The following is a 17,590-nucleotide window of genomic DNA, read 5'->3' on the forward strand; positions in this document are numbered from 1 at the left end:
ACATTATGGACATTTTAATAGTGCACTTCCCCTCTGTCCAGGGAAACCCCTGGGTGAAGGGGAATCCGGTGAAGATGTTTTTCTGAATGTCTCTGACACTAGATTGTTTTCTTCTTGAGAAAGAACTGAACAATGGAAATGTTATGGTGTTGTGCAGCTCAAAACATTTTTTGCCCAGAGCGTAAACAGACAGACCTGAGTGAGGACTTCTACGGAGGCTGGGGAAGCCACGGTCGCTCTCTCTCCCAGGTGAAATTTCAGGGTGGGCATGGACTGGGCAGTGTAAGGGGTAGCATGGACAAATATCACTTTGTCATCAGAGCCCATCATCCCACAACTTCGAGCAACATTGACGGCCGTTAAAATGTTGTCACCTAGGTGTTGAGGGAGAGAAATACCGAAAATTGCCCTTTAGTGCTTGACGTGGCAGAGCGTAATCTCTCCAACGGCCTTTTACAAAGATATACAGTGATATACACGTATTTGATTTTTTTTACAATGATAATGGTTTTAACTACATGAACCCCCCAGTATATAAAATGCAAATATTCAGCTAAAACACCTGCTCTACAAGCTCACAACGTGCCGGCAATTTTTTCTATTTGACTTAAATGGTTAAATGATCAAATATAACAAAGTGAACAGAATGCAAATTGCTGTTCTATCTCACCGGTAACCATGACACTGCGAAGGTGTGCCAGTCTCAGGGTTTTGATGACATCTGGGCTCTCTGGCTTCACAGGGTTCTTCATTAACAGCAAACCCAGGAAGTGCATGTCTCTCTCTACTGCCTCCCTGTGGATGGACATTCAGCCAATACTCAGGATTAATCGAAGGAGTGTTCATCCAGTGTCTTGTTTTGTATTAGCCCTAATTGGGAACCTCATTCACTTAAGTTAAAACAGGACTTTGCTCTCACTCAGAGCTGTGTTTTAGCATTTCATAGAAACCAACAACACAGGATGTTGTATCTAACCGTTCAATGGTCCTCAGGTCAGTCTGCTCATCTAGTGGTTTGTAGCCGAGTGCAAGAACCCTGTAGCCATCGCTCGCGGACGTACGCAGTACACTTGAGAACTGTGCAGGCACTATAAAACAAGAACAAGCATTAAGTGAAAACTTGCTGTGAAAATTGCCAAATGATTATTGGCAATTGTAAAATATTTGAACCCTCAAAATACAGGCAAAATGTATATTCAGTCGTAACCTTGTATCAAAAGCTTTGAGGGGGGCACAATATTTATTGCAATAATGGATTATTAGGCTAATACACATTTAATGCCCCCAGGCTATGCTCTCTTAACACATTGGGTGCCAGAGGTTTATTAAAATATTATACTTTGAGTGCCAGGACTTTTTAAACATTTTGAACCTTTTTCAAGTAGTCACAAAATATTTTCAGTGATCACCGTCCTCACGGTGATCCCCTCATTACACACATACAGGTCTCGTACAATCGGGGGGAAAAAATGTAAAACATTCGGAAATCCATTCCATAGTTGCAGCCAGCTGAAAATAGTTAAATTAACATTGTAAAAAAAAAAAGTGCACAGGAGCCGAGATACAGGTTTTTGAAGTCATAAGTTAACCAGGAGGTGGATTGGAGTCTAAATCTTGTAGGAGTGATATTTCCTGTTGCTGTGAAGGAAAAGAAAAAAAAAAAGTAATTTTTTATTTTTTTTTTCAAAAACCGTATATATACGGTTTTGGCACTCAACGTTAGTATGCGCAAAACCGTATATATACGGTTTTGGCACCCAATGTGTTAAGTTTCTAACCGGTTTCTTCAAGGCAGAGGCTAGCCACCATCTCTGGAGCGCCTTTGATGAAGGCGTGGGCTGGATGTCCCCCAGGAGCCACTGTCACCACACTCATCCTCTGGAGGGCCGAAGCAAACGGGAAGCGCCGAAGGATGGCCACACCCTCACTTATAGACTGATGGAGGAAGAACAACGCCGTTTGTTGCTCTGTTGTATAGCAATTGTGACAAACTCTACAGAACAATACATATATTGTTGCTGTCGAGCAGAAACCTTGTATGTCCAAAAGCATTACTTTTCAGGAAATGGAAAAAAGAACCTGTGTTCCAATGTAGTTATTATTTAGTCACAATCTCTTGTTAATACTTTTCATTGGTTTAAATGTTTATAAAACCCACAGATAGACTTATTTGTTTTTAATAAAAAGAAATAGGCAATCTACAAGCTCACAACACATCACATCGTGACGCGTTGTGAGCTTGTAGATCGGCTATTTATTGCTCATTTTGTGTTACACTGTAGTGTGACGAGGTAGGGCATTAATTTACTAAGAAAAGAACCCATTAAAAGTTGAAATCACACTCACAACGCCTGCAGGCTGGAACTCCTGTGCAGGAGGTCTCATGACCGCTAGAACTCTGTGACCTCCGAACTCTGAGTCTAGTGCCTTTTGATCTACCTCTGGTTCTGTCAGTTCCTAGAGGACATAAGAGTAAATAGAGTTAATCACAACCACGATGTATTTTAACTAAGCGCTATTTTATACTGTGCAAATAGCAGATCTACGAGCTCACGACAGACGTGTTGTGACAACTTGTGAGCTTGCAAATCGCCTATTTTTGCTACTAAAGGTTCGGGGTGTGACGTGGTCCTCACACCTACGTCGTAGCTGCAGTGCATAACTTATTTTAATGAATAAAATATGATTTCAACCAATCTGTATGGCAGAGTATGTTAATACAATAGCGTGCGGTGGTTGGACGTGGTCTCCCTGCTCTTCAGTTGAGACATTTAGATCCTGTGGTAAGGTAGGACCACTACTGGTTGACAAGAGGTACTGTATGAAACTCAAATCGAAATGACTATTCTTCCCAACCATGCACTCCGTTATAGCCCAACAGTACACTTCAGTGCTCATGCAGCGGAGCCGGGAACGAATCCCAGGTAGGACATGAAAGGTACGCAAAATAGGGACGCAAGGTTGAATGCATGAATCAAAGTCTGTTGAAGTTTCTCCGCATCTTACCCAGCCAGTGGATTCAATCATCTTTAGTTCCAGTGGGTCTCCCAGGGGCTGGCCCCCCAGCAAGGCCACGGTGTGACTACAGGCCAGGGCAGAGATCATGGGCCCCGGGGCCAGGAGTCTGGGGTCTGCGACTAGCTCTGAGAAGCCAGTCTGCCCTGCCTCAATTACCCCCCACATATCCAGACCCTCCTCTGTCAGAGTTCCTGTCTGGGGAAACAGGAGCACAAAGAGACAGTGGTGGATGTCTGCTCTGAAACGACTGCTTGGTAGAATAGACCAAAGATACACCATTACACTAGCAGTTATTTACTGCTAGTAGATTTAAGTTTGAGCAGGGCAAAGCTAGGTATACTGTATACATTTGGATAGCTTTGGTACATTGAAAGTTGTCCATATTGAGATTAAAATTACATATTTCCACTGCAGACAAACAGATTCCAATAATGTTAGTACTGCAATTGGCACCAGTATATGATATCAGCAGAGAAGGGTTTTATTTTCTGCAACCTGACCCCGGCCTGATGGGCCCAGAGTCTGATAACAGATACAGACTGGATTTCAGATTATTTTCATGCCACTAGTAGGGCCTCGATTAGGAATCACACCTTAAGTTAAATCGACTATAGGCATAAAGACTACCAAGTTAACAAAATCTATTAAAAAACATTTTACAAAACGGCTTGTAAATGTCACATACACACACACATGCAGTCACACACATCCCCACTACTAACTGCAGTTCACCCAATCAGGACACATCACCATTCTTTCTGTTAATCAATCAAAACATTTAACAATTGTATTTGTTCAAGCACATTGTTTATGTTGTTTAAAATCTCATATCTCTGTTACAATGGATCAACTGCATTACAGATGTTTCCACAACAAGCATGATCATATGATTGTATGAGGTATGCATCAGGCTCCGGCCAAGGTCTACCTTAATGTCTAGGACCTCCAACACATTATGTCACATTAACATCTGACGAATCCTGTATGCTTCCAAATAAACTCTCCTGCAAGACATGTTTTGCTGAGTTACAGTATCAGTTATCATGTGTTTTCCACACATGATCTCACCTTGTCAAAGCAGAAGAGTGAGATTTTGCCAGAGATGTTGATACGTGGAGGGCTAATGCAGAAGACCCCCTGCTTCTTCAGCCGGCTCTGGGCGTAGATGGTGCCCGTGGTGATGGCAGCTGGCAGGGCTGGGGGCACCACAATGGTTACAATGTCCAGGGCCCGGATCACCAGCTCCCCCACAGACACCTGGGGAGGACATCGTGCATAGACATTTTGCTGTATAGAGAAAACAACTCAAATAGATCCTTCATCATCAAAACACATCAGTTGAAGAACTATGATACTTACATTGGATCTGATGAGGACCAAAATGCTGTAAATTGTGCCAAACAAAGCTTTAAAAAAAAAAGGAAAAACATTATTAGACCAAATATGCCTGTCCCATTGTTCAGGTTTTCACAGTGAGAACATAATAGAAATACTTTTTATATATTATTCAAAGGATTCTTGGGGTCAGTTTTTATCGCTTTACACAATATTGAAATAAAAAAAACGCTTATTTAGCATTAGCATAGCACCACATATCTTTATTTTTTTCTGGGGGGGGGGCTTTTTATGCCTTTATTTGATAGACAGTTGGTTGACAGGAAATGGGGAGTGACATGCAGCAAAGGCCGTCGGGATCGGGACTCGAACCCGCGACACACTGTCAGGCTACACTGAGCCTAGGTGCCTGGACCAGCACCACAAATCTTTTAGTTGAATACGCAATTGTATTTATTCTGGCTTTTCTTGCCTTTATTGATAGTCACAGTGTAGAGACAGCAAACAGGGAGAGAATCGGGGAATGAATTGCAGCAAAGGTCCGCCCAGCCCGGGAATCGAACCGGGGACTCGCTGTCAGGCACCTGAGCCTATGTGGCAATCGGTGCACCAAATACTCAATTCTGATTCAAGGCATTCTGTAGTCTGTTATTTTTCTATAGCAGACCTCTATTCTAACAAACTGCTGTACTTCCTTTGTTTGTTGCTATGAAAGTTGAAGCTTGTAAACTAGTGAAATCATTTTCAAAACAATATTTTGTGTCAAATCGTTGATTTTAGTCTACGTATGTACAGTAGCTGTGTACCAAGCAGGATAACGTACAGTGAGCAGGTCATCCGCTTCGCATCTGTTCTGCGTCTCCCTGCCGGGGTTCATTTTGCCATACCTCGCTGTACATTATCTCTTATACCATATTCCTTGACACATCAGAAAGAAGAGCCCACACTCAGATTCAGCTCTTACCCACAGCACCCAGGAAAAGCAAGAACTTCCAGGCATCTCTGTAGAAACGGAAGTCGACAGACTGAGGGTAGAGAATGGAGCTAACCAGGTCACCTTTAGCTGTGGAGAACCCTGAGGGGAGAAACACACCCAGAAACACCACAATGACGTGGCAATGACATTTGATTCCAGCCATTATGGGGCTTTATTCTCCAAATGCGAGCATCCTCTTAGATAGTTTCACAGCTGTCATTTATTCTTATCTCTGTGCTGGAAACACTGGTGTATTCAAATCTAATGAATAATCTGAAATACCACTAAAGCACTGAATAAGTTATAACAATTCTCAACCTGCCACAGATTCCATTCGGCAGCTGAATGGCTGCCTTGTTAAGTGGTCACATGGGTGGGCCGTAATCAAGAAAAGGTTGGGAACCACTGAGTTCTAACACATTTGACTATATAGAAACTAAACGTGCTCTTACATAAAAAATAAATAAGAGAGAATTGACAGCGTAATGCTTCACACGGGACCAACGAGGCGCTCATTGGATGTTTATGGGGTAACACATTGTATTTTTCCAAAATAAGAATACCTTTTTTTCTACTTTGGTCTAGAGAGGTATGCCCCATCCTCCCTTCTTACCTGTGCTTGTGACCACAGCGATGGCTCCGACACCCCCCCCAGACTTGGCCTGGATCACTTGTGTGCCACTGAAAAGGGCGTGTCTCCGTTGGGTCTCGGAGTTATACGTTGCATCGCTTGCTGGCAGTGGTGTTTTCATCACGGGCACACTTTCACCTGGACACAGAAATGAACTGCTTGCTGTGTTCTTGCTGTTTTTTTTAAATAAAATGACAACTTCCTGTTGATTTTGATATCTTTATTAGGAAGATGCATGGATCTGGAACAGATCTTCAAATAGTCAAATCAACAGGAAGTTGACATTTTTTATATATATATATATTTTTTTTACTGGGTTTGGTGATGTTCTATGTTGTCAGAATCAAGTTAGTTTGCATTCGTTTACAGGCTATAAGAGCTCCTCCTGAGCCTCTTCACTGTACAAAGTAAGTGAATGGGTAGCTTGTATTTGATTATCAATATCACATTTTTGATTCCTTGTCCACCTTTAGAGTTACATCATGGCAAGGAAGGTAACTAAACAACTCAAACCTCTACCAAAGTGGTCTAGCCTTTAACCTCTTTCAACCTGGTGTCCCTATTTTGGGGATGTCATTGTACTGTAGGCCCAAATTTTCCAAAACGTTCAAAAGTGTGCATAAATTATTCTATTTTTTTCAGAAATAGAGAAAGTACTTTTCACTACTTTTGTGAGACACTGTCGTACAACGAAAAATAAAATAGTTCTTAAGTGGTTAAAATGGCATCTGACCCAAAAACATTTGCGTGCTGGGTCTCCAACACAAACCCCTGATATTCAAGGGGCTCAGGATTATGAGCCTATATCACTGTTTCCCAAACAGTGTTTTTTTTTTTATGGGTCACGAGTATATTCCCCTTTTAAATTCCCCTTCATTTTGTTTTTAATTAATATTATTTCAAAAGATTTTTTTTGTAATTCCCCAAAAATGCCCAGTTTTTATAAGTTAAAAACAAATTCAAAAGTCTTTCAAAAGAATTCCATTAAAAAAAAGAAGAAATCCATTAATTAGAGGGGACATTTTTGTTTTTAACAAGTAGTGAAAATAGCAGATCTACAACGCTCACAACACGTCACAATGCGACGTGTGGTGAGCTATTGAGACGTGTTGTGAGCTTGATGATCGGCTATTTTCCCTAGTTTGGGTCCCGGGGAATTTATCTTTAGGGTCTCGAGCTAAAAAGATTGCGAACCACTGGCATATGTGAACCACCGCATTGTGTTGTGAAGGCTCAGTATGCTGGTGCTTACCAGTGAGCATGCTCTCATTGACCATGCACTCCCCTGCCAGCAGGGCGGCGTCACAGGGCAGCAGCAGTCCTCCCTGGGGGATGATGAGACAGTCGCCTGGTACCAGCTCCACTGAACTCACACACTCCTCCTCTAAATAACACACAATTGTTAACAAACTCTATTTCCAAATAGCCAAAGCATAAAATAGGGCTTAAGTGGACCACATAATAACCGGCGGTATGAAACTCAAGTTACAAAGACTTGAAAATTGCTTGAAATGGGTAATCCAACATAGTATTTGTAAACGTTTTGTCAAAGTTGTGTCGTCATTGCATTTTAATGAATTTAAAACAGAAAAGTCTACCTAACAAAATTCAAGCGTCCATGATGACTTCAAAAGGTCATGGGTGACTTCAATTACAGTAAATAAAGCAATAGCCAGCACTCCAAAGTCCTTCTGGTACTTTTAATTCATATGCAGCACGTTACACGCTGAGGAAGGCTTGACTCCGAAACGCGTCCGTGTATGCTATTGTCCGTGCTGCATACGAATTAAAAGTACCAGAAGGACTTTGGAGTGCTGGCTATTGCTTTATTTACTGTGAATCTTTGTGAGCCGGGCACCCGAAAACTGCACCATATACAGACAGAGTGCTCGTTGTTATTTTCTATTGTGACTTCAATTACAGCGCAACAATGTTTAATCAACAATGACTCAATTATTCAGGTAACCGGTAATATTTTAATGACTAGAAAGAAAATGTAAAGAAATGTGAAATCTATAAATAAAGAACAAAAAGGGAAGCACGCACATCTCCGTAAAAATGTGCAGGTGCTGGACTCAAAAATACACACCATAGAAAGAAGAGGAAGTCCGCACACTGTTAGGTACCTGATGAAGACCCGAAGGGGTCGAAACGTTGTGTGCTGTGAGCCTTAAATAAAATTGTGGTCGCTGGAGCGTCAACAGTGTGCGGACTTCCTCTTCTTTCTATGGTAAATCTATAAATAAAGCCATCAGTGTTTATGTACGATACATATGGCTGAAGCTGTGAATAGTTACATATAGACAATGACATGTATTGATGGCAGTATGGTCCTTTAAGTAACTTAGAAACAATGAATAAGCAATCTTAGCAAGAATGCATGAATCAATATATAAGGTCAATGAAAATAAACTAATAAATAAAAAATCACACCCTGTGTGAAGTGGGCGGTGTCTTGCTAGCTAATCACAATACTGAATGGAGTCAACCAATCATGTACAAAAGATAAATACATTAATTGAAACACTCTTTATGATGGACGAAACCATAACTTGAAAAAAGTTTTCAAGTTATGCTTTCTTATATAGGGCTATGCACATGTGTCATGTGACACTGGCCAATCACAGTCCTGAATAGACTGTGATTGGCCAATCACAGCGCAGGATAATTGTACAAATTTCCTGGGCCCAGATCACAGCGCAGGGAAATGTACATTTTTCCAAATCTCACTTATAGGGGCGGTTTCACCGCCCAAAAAATCACACCCAGTGTGAAGTGGGCGGTGTGGTCATCACAGTGGTCATCATAGTGATGGAAGCTCACTTTTTAAAAAAATTATTTTTTGAAGTGCATAATCCTATTTATAGGTTATTAATGTCATCATGTGTCTCGCTAGCCAATCACAGTGCTGAATAGAGTCAGCCAATAGAGTCAGCCAATCACAGTACAGCTAGGGGTGTACTAATGAGCCAATCACAATACAGCTAATGAGGTGTCCCAACCCCACTTATAGGGGCGGCTACACCGCCCAAAAATGTATCATCCTCTAAAATAGTGAAAATGTTCGACCAAAGGTGTACCTCCTGAGCTTCTCCGAATGGTGACATTGGTGATGAGTTGAGCCATGTTACGGAGAGTAGTTCTTTGCTGTGGAGACCAGAACATGGAGGCATTTTAGCCAAGAGCAAAGAAACAGCATATACACTGCAAAGCTAAATGTCTGTTTCACAATAGTTAAACCATCATCGATCTTAAAAACACCCCGTGGCTCCTGGCTATCCACCTGTTTCCGCGGGAATTTACTGGAGCAAAAATCCTGTGTGGGAAACATCCTGCGGGGGGACCGGAAGTAGGAAATAGCGGCTCAGTGTGTTTACATTTGCCAGCAGAACGTAGCTCATTCGCAAGCTGGCGAACGGGCCTTTTGCATGTAGTTGAAGCGCAAGGGGGCGGGGGGGCGGCGCAAGGGGGCGGGGGGGCGGTGCATGGGGAGAGAGTCAGCGCACTGAAGTCAAGGCACACTACAGACTACTGTGTTGTTGACAGACAACGGATGCACGCTTATTATGAGAAACAACACAAATAAAACATGGCAAAACAGTTGCGTGCATTAGTGCAAGATGAGGGTAAAGGAAACATTCAGTCTAAATGTCCAGTAATTCGCACGCGAAAAGGAAACATTAATGTCCAGTTTGCTAATCCACAACTACTGTGCCAGATAATCACCAAGAGAGTTAAAAAAGAAAAAACGTTTCAGTCATTCAGTCCGACTTCACTGTAGCCTATAGTAGCCTTTTCATAAATTATATTTGTATTAGGCTGTCCTAAGAGTTTATAATATTTAGAGAAATGTAAGGTTTCAAATACAAAAGTATTGGTAGTAGTTGCTGGACATTTAGACTGAATGTTTCATTTATCCTCATCTTGCGCTAATGCACGCAACTGTTTTGCCAGGTTTTATTTGTGTTGTTTCTCATAAGCATGCATCCGTTGTCCGTCAACAACACAGTAGTCTGTGCCTTGACTTCAGTGCGCTGACTCTCTCCCCCCCCGCCCCCTTGCGCTTCAACTACATGCAAAAGGCCCGTTCGCAGTACAGCTACGTTCTGCTGGCAAATGTAAACACACTGAGCCGCTATTTCCTACTTCCGGTCCCCCCGCAGGATGTTTCCCACACAGGATTTTTGCTCCAGTAAATTCCCGCGGAAACAGGTGGATAGGGGAAGATGTTTACCAACTTTGGTCTAATTAACCACATGAACCCTATCGTCCCTATTTTGGACATGTCATAATAATAGGTGAACATTCGGCAAACAAGTATATAGACCCAGGGTTGAAGTGGGTAACTACCAAGGTGCTGAAGGCTTACCTTGCGGGTCTCATACAGGGAAATACTGATGGATAAGACTGAGATGAGAAAGATACAGGAAGCATAGTAGTAATAATGATCAACAGTCCACAGGATAATGCTGAAGACTTGGAACACGTAGAATGGATTAAGGACCTGGACCAAGACATGAAGACAGGCAGGGAAGAAATACATGAATCAGATATCACATAACACCTTATCAAGTGTAAAAATCTAATCTTCAAGTTAATCCAGCAGGTGTTAGCTCGATCGGGTTGGTTAGCTTCCAAATGTGTTCTTTATGTTCAACTGTAGACAGCATTACACAGCATTCTCTGTTTTACCTCATCAACCAGCAAACACATGTAGGACTTCACAGGTACATCAATAAGGTTGGGCCCATAAACCTGCCGTCTGAAATAAAATAAAAACATAATGAATGATGGAACAGTGAAGGAGTGGAATTGTGCAGAATCAAAACAGAGAAGGATAGAGACAGTTCATCTTGATCAAATAAGTACTTGCCTTAAGCTTTGCTCCAGATGATTGAGGCCATCTTGGAAGCGGTACAGATCGTTGCAGGTCCAGTCCTCATTGAGGACACTGTAGACAAAGAGGCAATATTGTAATACTGTAGTAAAAAAATAAGCAGTGGTTCTCAAACGTATTCATGTCAAGGACCCCCAAATTGATATGTATTTGGCCACAGACCCCCTCTGAAAATGTTTTGTGCCAGGGAAGAGAAGATTTGTGAATTCATTTTCCCAATACTTAAAAATGTTCAACGTGCTGCACTGAGCTTGTATATATGCTATTTATGAATAGCCAATGTATTAAAATCATTTAAAATGGTTAAAATGATTGTGATGCTGTAATATTTTTTTTTGCTGGGGACCCCCTGGAGGGGATTAAACAAGGCCTGAAGCCTGAACATGTATCCTGAAGCTGTATCCTGAAACGACTCCTTAAAAGGGATTAAAACACTTCTGGGGTCATTTTCATGTCTACTCTGCCTTTTTGACAGTTCAACTTCCAACTCAAGAAAACAAACGTCCCTGGTTCTGTTAATTGAAAACCACAATGTTTCAATTTAGTTATTTCATGTATGAATTTCATGGATTTCATGCATGGAATTGATGCAATATTATGTTACAGAAAATAGTAACATAATTGAATAACTAATCAAACTAACTAATCAACACAATGCAGTGTGAGCTTGAAGATCTATTTTCATCCACAGTAGGGATGTCGGGTTGAAATTGTTTAATGTTTTAATTAAACTTTTTTGTTTAAGTGAGCTCACAAATTCCAATCATGTTGCTTTGACAATAAAGTATTGAATCTTGAAGTTTTTAACCTCACTTATCTCAGACAAATTAAGCATTCTAAAATCATATTATAAAAAAGGACTATTTGTAGGAAAGTCTTTGGCTAATTAAGGTAACTATGATATCATTCAGCCTTTCTGTGTACGTTTGTGTGCACTTCCTTTGGTCATTTAGCAGTAAACAGTCAAGTTTTTTTTTAATGCCTTGTCATTTTTGCAGAAAATAAGCTCAAAATGTTCCTTTGCATACTCATCTTACTTCCCATGTTGTGGCCATTTTCTATATTTGTTATTAACGGTTGAAATGTCCCTGTTTTTCACAATAATGTTTAGACCCGGGAGAAGTGGGCAGGTCCTGAATAGTCAACAGTACCTAACACGACAGAAGGCCCCCTTCCTGGCCAGCCAGACATAATGGAGTCCCTCAAACGCGTAGTAGCGCATTAGCGTTTTCTGGAAGACAAAGGTACAGACCATGTGATTCTAGAAAGAAGACCTCTTTTGAAGGCAAACATTTCTGCCGCTCCACCTTACCTCATCTTTGTGGAGCTGGACGGTGTCTCTCCATTCACTATCCTCCAGGTCTTCGATCAGCTCCAAACTGAAAAGGGACGAACAAATGTCACTGGTGCTGTCTCCGGTAGGGCTACAACTATCGATTATATTCTTTCCGATTATTCTATAGATTACTTTTGCGACATTTTGTATATATAGTATCAACAAATCAATTAACCACTTAAGCCATATTTTACAACGTTGCTGTGAAAATAGCTAAGATCTGCAATTATTCTATTACATATTTTGCCTATAATGACATGCCCAAAATAGGGATTGATTATTAATCTATTATTTTGTAACATTATTGATTATTTTTATAATCGAATAAATAGATTAGTTAGTTTAACTGTTGCACCCCATGATTACCTAGCGCTGGGCGATATGGACAAAATTACAATATCTTTTTATCGATATTGATATCATTGTGAGCTTGTAAATCAGCTATTTTAGCTATTTCCCAAACTTTTTAAACATTGTTTTAAGTATAATATAGGGTGTAAGTGATTAAAACCAGGAAAAGACAACACTTATGCTATATCATGATATTAGGTCATCCAAAAACCCAGACAATATCTAGTCTCATATCACGATATGAACAATATATTTCCCAGCCCTGTGATAACCCGCAATCCCTTTTCAAGTTGAAAATGTCAACATCACTCTTATTGGCTGTGTACTAGGTTGTGACTGGTGGAAGTCACGGAGCTGACCTGCCTTCCTCCAGCTCTTTGGTCAAGACCTCCACAACATGCTGCTGGCCGAAATGATCCTGTAAGGAAGAGAGATAAACACATCTACTGAAAAAAACCTGAGAAAGAACACCTACAAAATGTGAACAATCAAATGTATACTTCATAATCCTCAACGCTGCTTTCCCCCCCGAATATATAGTCTTGTACAAGATCAAAAGTGCTTAGTTTGCATCAGAGCCATGATTCATAACTGGATAAACCGCAATAAGATCAATAACGGCTAGCCTTAAAAACAAAACTGCTTGTCACGGTTATGGGTGAGTGTTGATAAGCTAGTAATCCTCTCACTCTCAGTAGCAGGATATCTGCCAGGGCCAGTGGACAGGAGGTACAACGGGCAAGGACTGACAACCGCGGCCACCAGTGGAACAGGAGGAACAGCAGGCCGAGAGACAGCAGGCTCGCAAGTCGACACAGCCACACGCGCCAGCGCACCCACCTATACCCCTGCACATCCTGGGAGCAAGGGGTGGGGGGGAGGACAACATAATGAGAAAGAGAGGCAGGAGAGTGCCAGCAATGGAGTCATGTTCATTCATTGAGCCAGCAAAAAGGGTTATCAGCACCCACTTTGCATGATAGAAGAAGCAGTGAGCACAGATTGTCTATGCCAGTGCCTTTTATGTTTGTGCCCAAGACACACCAATGAACAAGTCAAAATCTTAAGGCACACCTGTATTCTTTGTGAAAATATCTACATATCTAATAATCTACAAACTCACACCGCGTTGCACTTGTATCATGATGACGTATTGTGAGCTTAAAGGGGTAGTTCACCCCCAAAATAACTTTTTTTCTATTGATTACTCACCCTATGGAGCCTTGAATTCATAGATATTTTTTAGTTTTTGTCACATTCCTAAGTCAATAATTTGATTATAATACATTTGTCCCCATTGATTCCGGTAGGAGACACAAATGCATTTGTGTCTCCTACCGGAATCAATGGGGACAAATTTATTATAATCAAATAATAAAGGAAGGAATGCGACTACAACAAAAAAATATCGATGAATTCAAGGCTCCATGGGGTGAGTAATCCATAGAAAAAAAGTTATTTTGGGGGTGAACTACCCCTTTAATGTCAATCTGCTATTTATGATTTTTTTTAATACATTTTAAACAAAATAAATAAAGTTCCACCTATGCCTGAAATAGGGACACCAGGTTAAATGTGATTGAAATATATTTTTTGGGTATAGCATGGGACTTAGGCACACTGATTGTGCCTCTGCCTACCGTTCGGAAACGGTGTGCTGTCCTATGCTAAAGCACAGAAACTAACAGAATCCATCATTTCAACATAAGAGGATAAATGAGGGTCTCTTACCATGTGTGAGGTGGGGCCGAGGATGGGGTTGTGGGTACTGGGTGAGGGAAGGCCGCTCTGCGGCTCCACCACACAACCTATAAACAACAGGTTATAAGCTATTAATGCCATTCAACTTTGCAATTGGATAAGCCACATACACACCCAGTAAGTTAAAGGTAAGGTAAGTGATTTTTTTGTCTAAAACAAAAAGTTGTGTTAACACCTTTACCGCCGGGCCCGTAGTTCTACGGGCCGTTAAATCCAACGGTTAAGCGCCGAGCCCGTAGTCCTACGGGCTGCGGTCTTTTCGCGCATGCGCGGTCCGGGTGCACTTTCGGATTTTTTTTGATCCACTTCCGTTTCCGGTTTGATGACAGGAAATAGAATTATTTGGGATCCGGTTTCGACGATCACGCCCGCTCCCATTCTACAGACGAAACTGAAACTCAATTCTCTTCCTGTAGTTTTTTCTCCTCGCATTTCACTGTTTAACGTAATCCGCTCTAACTACAGTCATGGAAGTCCGTTTGACATGCGGTCTTCACTGGGAGATACAGGGAGATCTCGCGGATGTAAACAGACCGTTCACGGCTCAATCTTAAGGATGGATGTGTTAAAAGGTTAAAATAACTATATTGTGATAGTAATCATTGCTATAGAGTGTTTGTTCAGTAACAGGGGTCTCCCTGTCTCTCCAGCTCTTTAATAAACAGAAAATACATTTTCAGGTAGGTGACAACATTTCAGCCAATCAGGAGAGAGTACCCATTTATCAGCTTCATTTTGATAGTGTTCCAGTTCCAATTTTGTCTGCTCATTTCTTTGTGTCATCAATTCCAATTTAACTTGTTTAATCTGTATCCTGTCCAAGTTCTCTATCCTGATTGGATAAAATGGATATCCTCCTGACATGAATTTGCATTTTCTGTTTACTAAAGAGGTGGAGAGACATGGAGACTCCTGTTACTGAACAAACACTCTACAATGAGTACTATCAGAATATAGAGCTATTTAACACTTATTAACCATTGAAAATCACTTACCCTACCTTTAATATTGTCAGAACAACCACAGGCTATTTGATACAAATAAATTCCAATGTTGGCTACAATAGCTACGTAAACCATATCTTTGGTGTGCTGTGTGCACTAATAATGTGTTCCAGAATCCAGACCAAAATTAAAAATGAATCCACATATAACAAAAAAGGAAATGGTGGTGAAATGGTCAACAATCAATCAATAGTCTGACTTCTTAGATGGTTAAATCATAGGGTTTTAACATTCATTTTGACAATAACATTCTGCTGGGGTTTCATTTGTCCCACTAAGTCCACTATGCTTTTGACGTTTCCCCTTTCATCTATGTAAGCATATAATCCAAGTTTTAATAAAGTATGCATCATTTTGCTTTGTAGGTGGTAGAAAATCACTTTAATATCTTTCTCTTCGCAGATGAGTAAGGCTGGGAACTAGGCTACTTTAATACCGAGTTAGTCGAGTTGTATCGAGATACGCGGGTCATCATTACTTCAAATCAAATCACGTTTATTTATAAAGCACAAAAAAACAACTTTCGTTGTACCAAAATGCTGTACAGAACATTTCATCAGCAGAACAAAACAAACAATAGTAAACAACATACAGAGGCATACTAAACAGTTCATTAACAACGTATCGAACAGAAACAATAAGATAAAAGCCAAAACAACATATCAGGGGGATTGGAATGCTTGCGAGTAAAACAGGTGTATTCGCGGCGCGCCCATGCAACAGTGGTGGAAAAAGTACTCAAATTCTTTATTTAAGTAAAAGTACCAATACTGTAATATAAAAATACTCTGTTACAAGTAAAAGTCCAGAATTAAAAATGTACTTGAGTAAAAGTACAAAAGTATTGGCATCAAAATGTACTTAAAGTACCAAAAGTAAAAGTACTAAATATTTGAAAATAGCAGATCTACAAGCTCACAACGCGTCGCGATGCGACGCGATTTGAGCTTGTAGATCGTCTATTTTCAAATAGCCTAGGTATAAAATAGGTTTAAAGTGGTTACTGTATGTTTCATTATATCATAGTTTATATCTGAAAAGTAACTAGTAACGCAAGTTTTCAAGTAAATGTAGTGGAGTAAAAGTACAATATTTGCCTCTGAGATGTAGTGGAGTAGAAGTAAAAGTATTGGAAATTGGAAATACTCAAGTAAAGTACAAATACCTCAAAAATGTACTTAAGTACAGTACTTAAGTAAATGTACTTAGTTACTTTCCACCACTGCCATGCAATAATGCAAAACATACAGTACAGCAGGTACAGCTCCACGAAAATCACAACGCTACTGACAATCTAAGCTGACAAAAAAGCACTTCTAGCCGTATAATGACTCATGTTTAAAGACAAAAGCACACGCTGCTAGTGCTTACCGTCAAATAGGAACCATAGACCTGCCCCGGAAAACACAGATCTGATGTCTGCTGTCTGTGAGAAATCCCTACCTGACCTGTTCCTCTACCTGACCAAACACCGGTTACTGGTGGTGAAGAAGGTACTTTATGCCTTCACACTCACAACAGGGGTGTAAAAAAGTACTCAATTGTTTTTACTTAAGTAAAAGTATCAATACAGCAATGTAGAAATACTCTGTTACAAGTAAAAGTTTGGGATTAAAAATGTACTTGAGTAAAAGTAGAAAAGTATTGGCATCAAAATAAAGCACCAAAAGTAGAAAGTACTCATTATGCAGAATGTGAATGTCCTATTTCAATTTCAATTAAGGACACAATTCTAATATTAAAAAATATATAAACCTAAGTAATGCTCTGAACTTATGATCAACGTATCTTGCTGGTTTTCTTATAGGTAAAAACCTACCCTATGCGTCCCTGCAATCTGTGTGCGTTCGGCTGACACGCCTTCTTTCTCTCTTTTTTTTTTTACATTTTTCCTCCTAGGTGGTGGAACCATAGAGTTAAAAATAGGGTGGAACTCTTCGCAGATGAGTGAGGCTGGGACCGAGTTTAGGTGATGCGAGGTTAACATTTTACACTTGGTTCACGCCACGCCCACCTTTGCTAGTTCACGTCATATCCATTCAGAAATAGCAGATCTGCTTTTTTTGCGGCGTGCAACACAGCTCCGTTCCGTGAGCAGAAATTGGACTTCCGGTTTTCGAGCTAGCAGAAATAAGGCTTCCGGTTGCCTTCAAAATAAGATCTACATTTTTTTATATTTTTTAAAAGACACAAATCTATTTTAAAAATACATTATGATGTATGCCTTTTAAATGGCTCATACTAAAACACTTCCAAGTGGCAAGTTTAAAAAAAGGACACA

At 40.4% G+C, this 17,590-nt stretch overlaps 1 protein-coding gene across 3 annotated transcripts in view; it reads right to left on the bottom strand.

Annotated features, from left to right (window-relative positions):
• atp13a2 (ATPase cation transporting 13A2) overlaps positions 1 to 17,590 on the bottom strand; it is a 39,540-nt gene that overhangs the window by 7,764 nt on the left and 14,186 nt on the right. For 2 of the 3 annotated variants that reach the window (XM_080445656.1, XM_080445658.1), the window contains exons 2-21: positions 14,276 to 14,352; positions 13,234 to 13,401; positions 12,904 to 12,962; positions 12,170 to 12,236; positions 12,009 to 12,088; positions 10,834 to 10,911; positions 10,653 to 10,722; positions 10,330 to 10,464; positions 9,041 to 9,107; positions 7,213 to 7,344; positions 5,943 to 6,098; positions 5,318 to 5,428; positions 4,378 to 4,424; positions 4,087 to 4,275; positions 3,007 to 3,213; positions 2,347 to 2,457; positions 1,779 to 1,935; positions 977 to 1,088; positions 671 to 795; positions 196 to 374 (exon numbers count right to left, since the gene is read on the bottom strand). In XM_080445656.1, the coding sequence (XP_080301782.1) occupies positions 196 to 374; positions 671 to 795; positions 977 to 1,088; positions 1,779 to 1,935; positions 2,347 to 2,457; positions 3,007 to 3,213; positions 4,087 to 4,275; positions 4,378 to 4,424; positions 5,318 to 5,428; positions 5,943 to 6,098; positions 7,213 to 7,344; positions 9,041 to 9,107; positions 10,330 to 10,464; positions 10,653 to 10,722; positions 10,834 to 10,911; positions 12,009 to 12,088; positions 12,170 to 12,236; positions 12,904 to 12,962; positions 13,234 to 13,401; positions 14,276 to 14,352 (2,327 nt within the window). Of the gene's footprint in view, positions 1 to 195; positions 375 to 670; positions 796 to 976; positions 1,089 to 1,778; positions 1,936 to 2,346; positions 2,458 to 3,006; positions 3,214 to 4,086; positions 4,276 to 4,377; positions 4,425 to 5,317; positions 5,429 to 5,942; positions 6,099 to 7,212; positions 7,345 to 9,040; positions 9,108 to 10,329; positions 10,465 to 10,652; positions 10,723 to 10,833; positions 10,912 to 12,008; positions 12,089 to 12,169; positions 12,237 to 12,903; positions 12,963 to 13,233; positions 13,402 to 14,275; positions 14,353 to 16,680; positions 16,776 to 17,590 lie in introns of those variants that run through there. The other variant, XM_080445657.1, reaches the window with a different exon arrangement.

This window comes from Gymnoscopelus braueri (assembly GCF_963280865.1).
Source record: "Gymnoscopelus braueri genome assembly, chromosome: 12".
In the NCBI taxonomy this organism is placed as follows: domain Eukaryota; kingdom Metazoa; phylum Chordata; class Actinopteri; order Myctophiformes; family Myctophidae; genus Gymnoscopelus; species Gymnoscopelus braueri.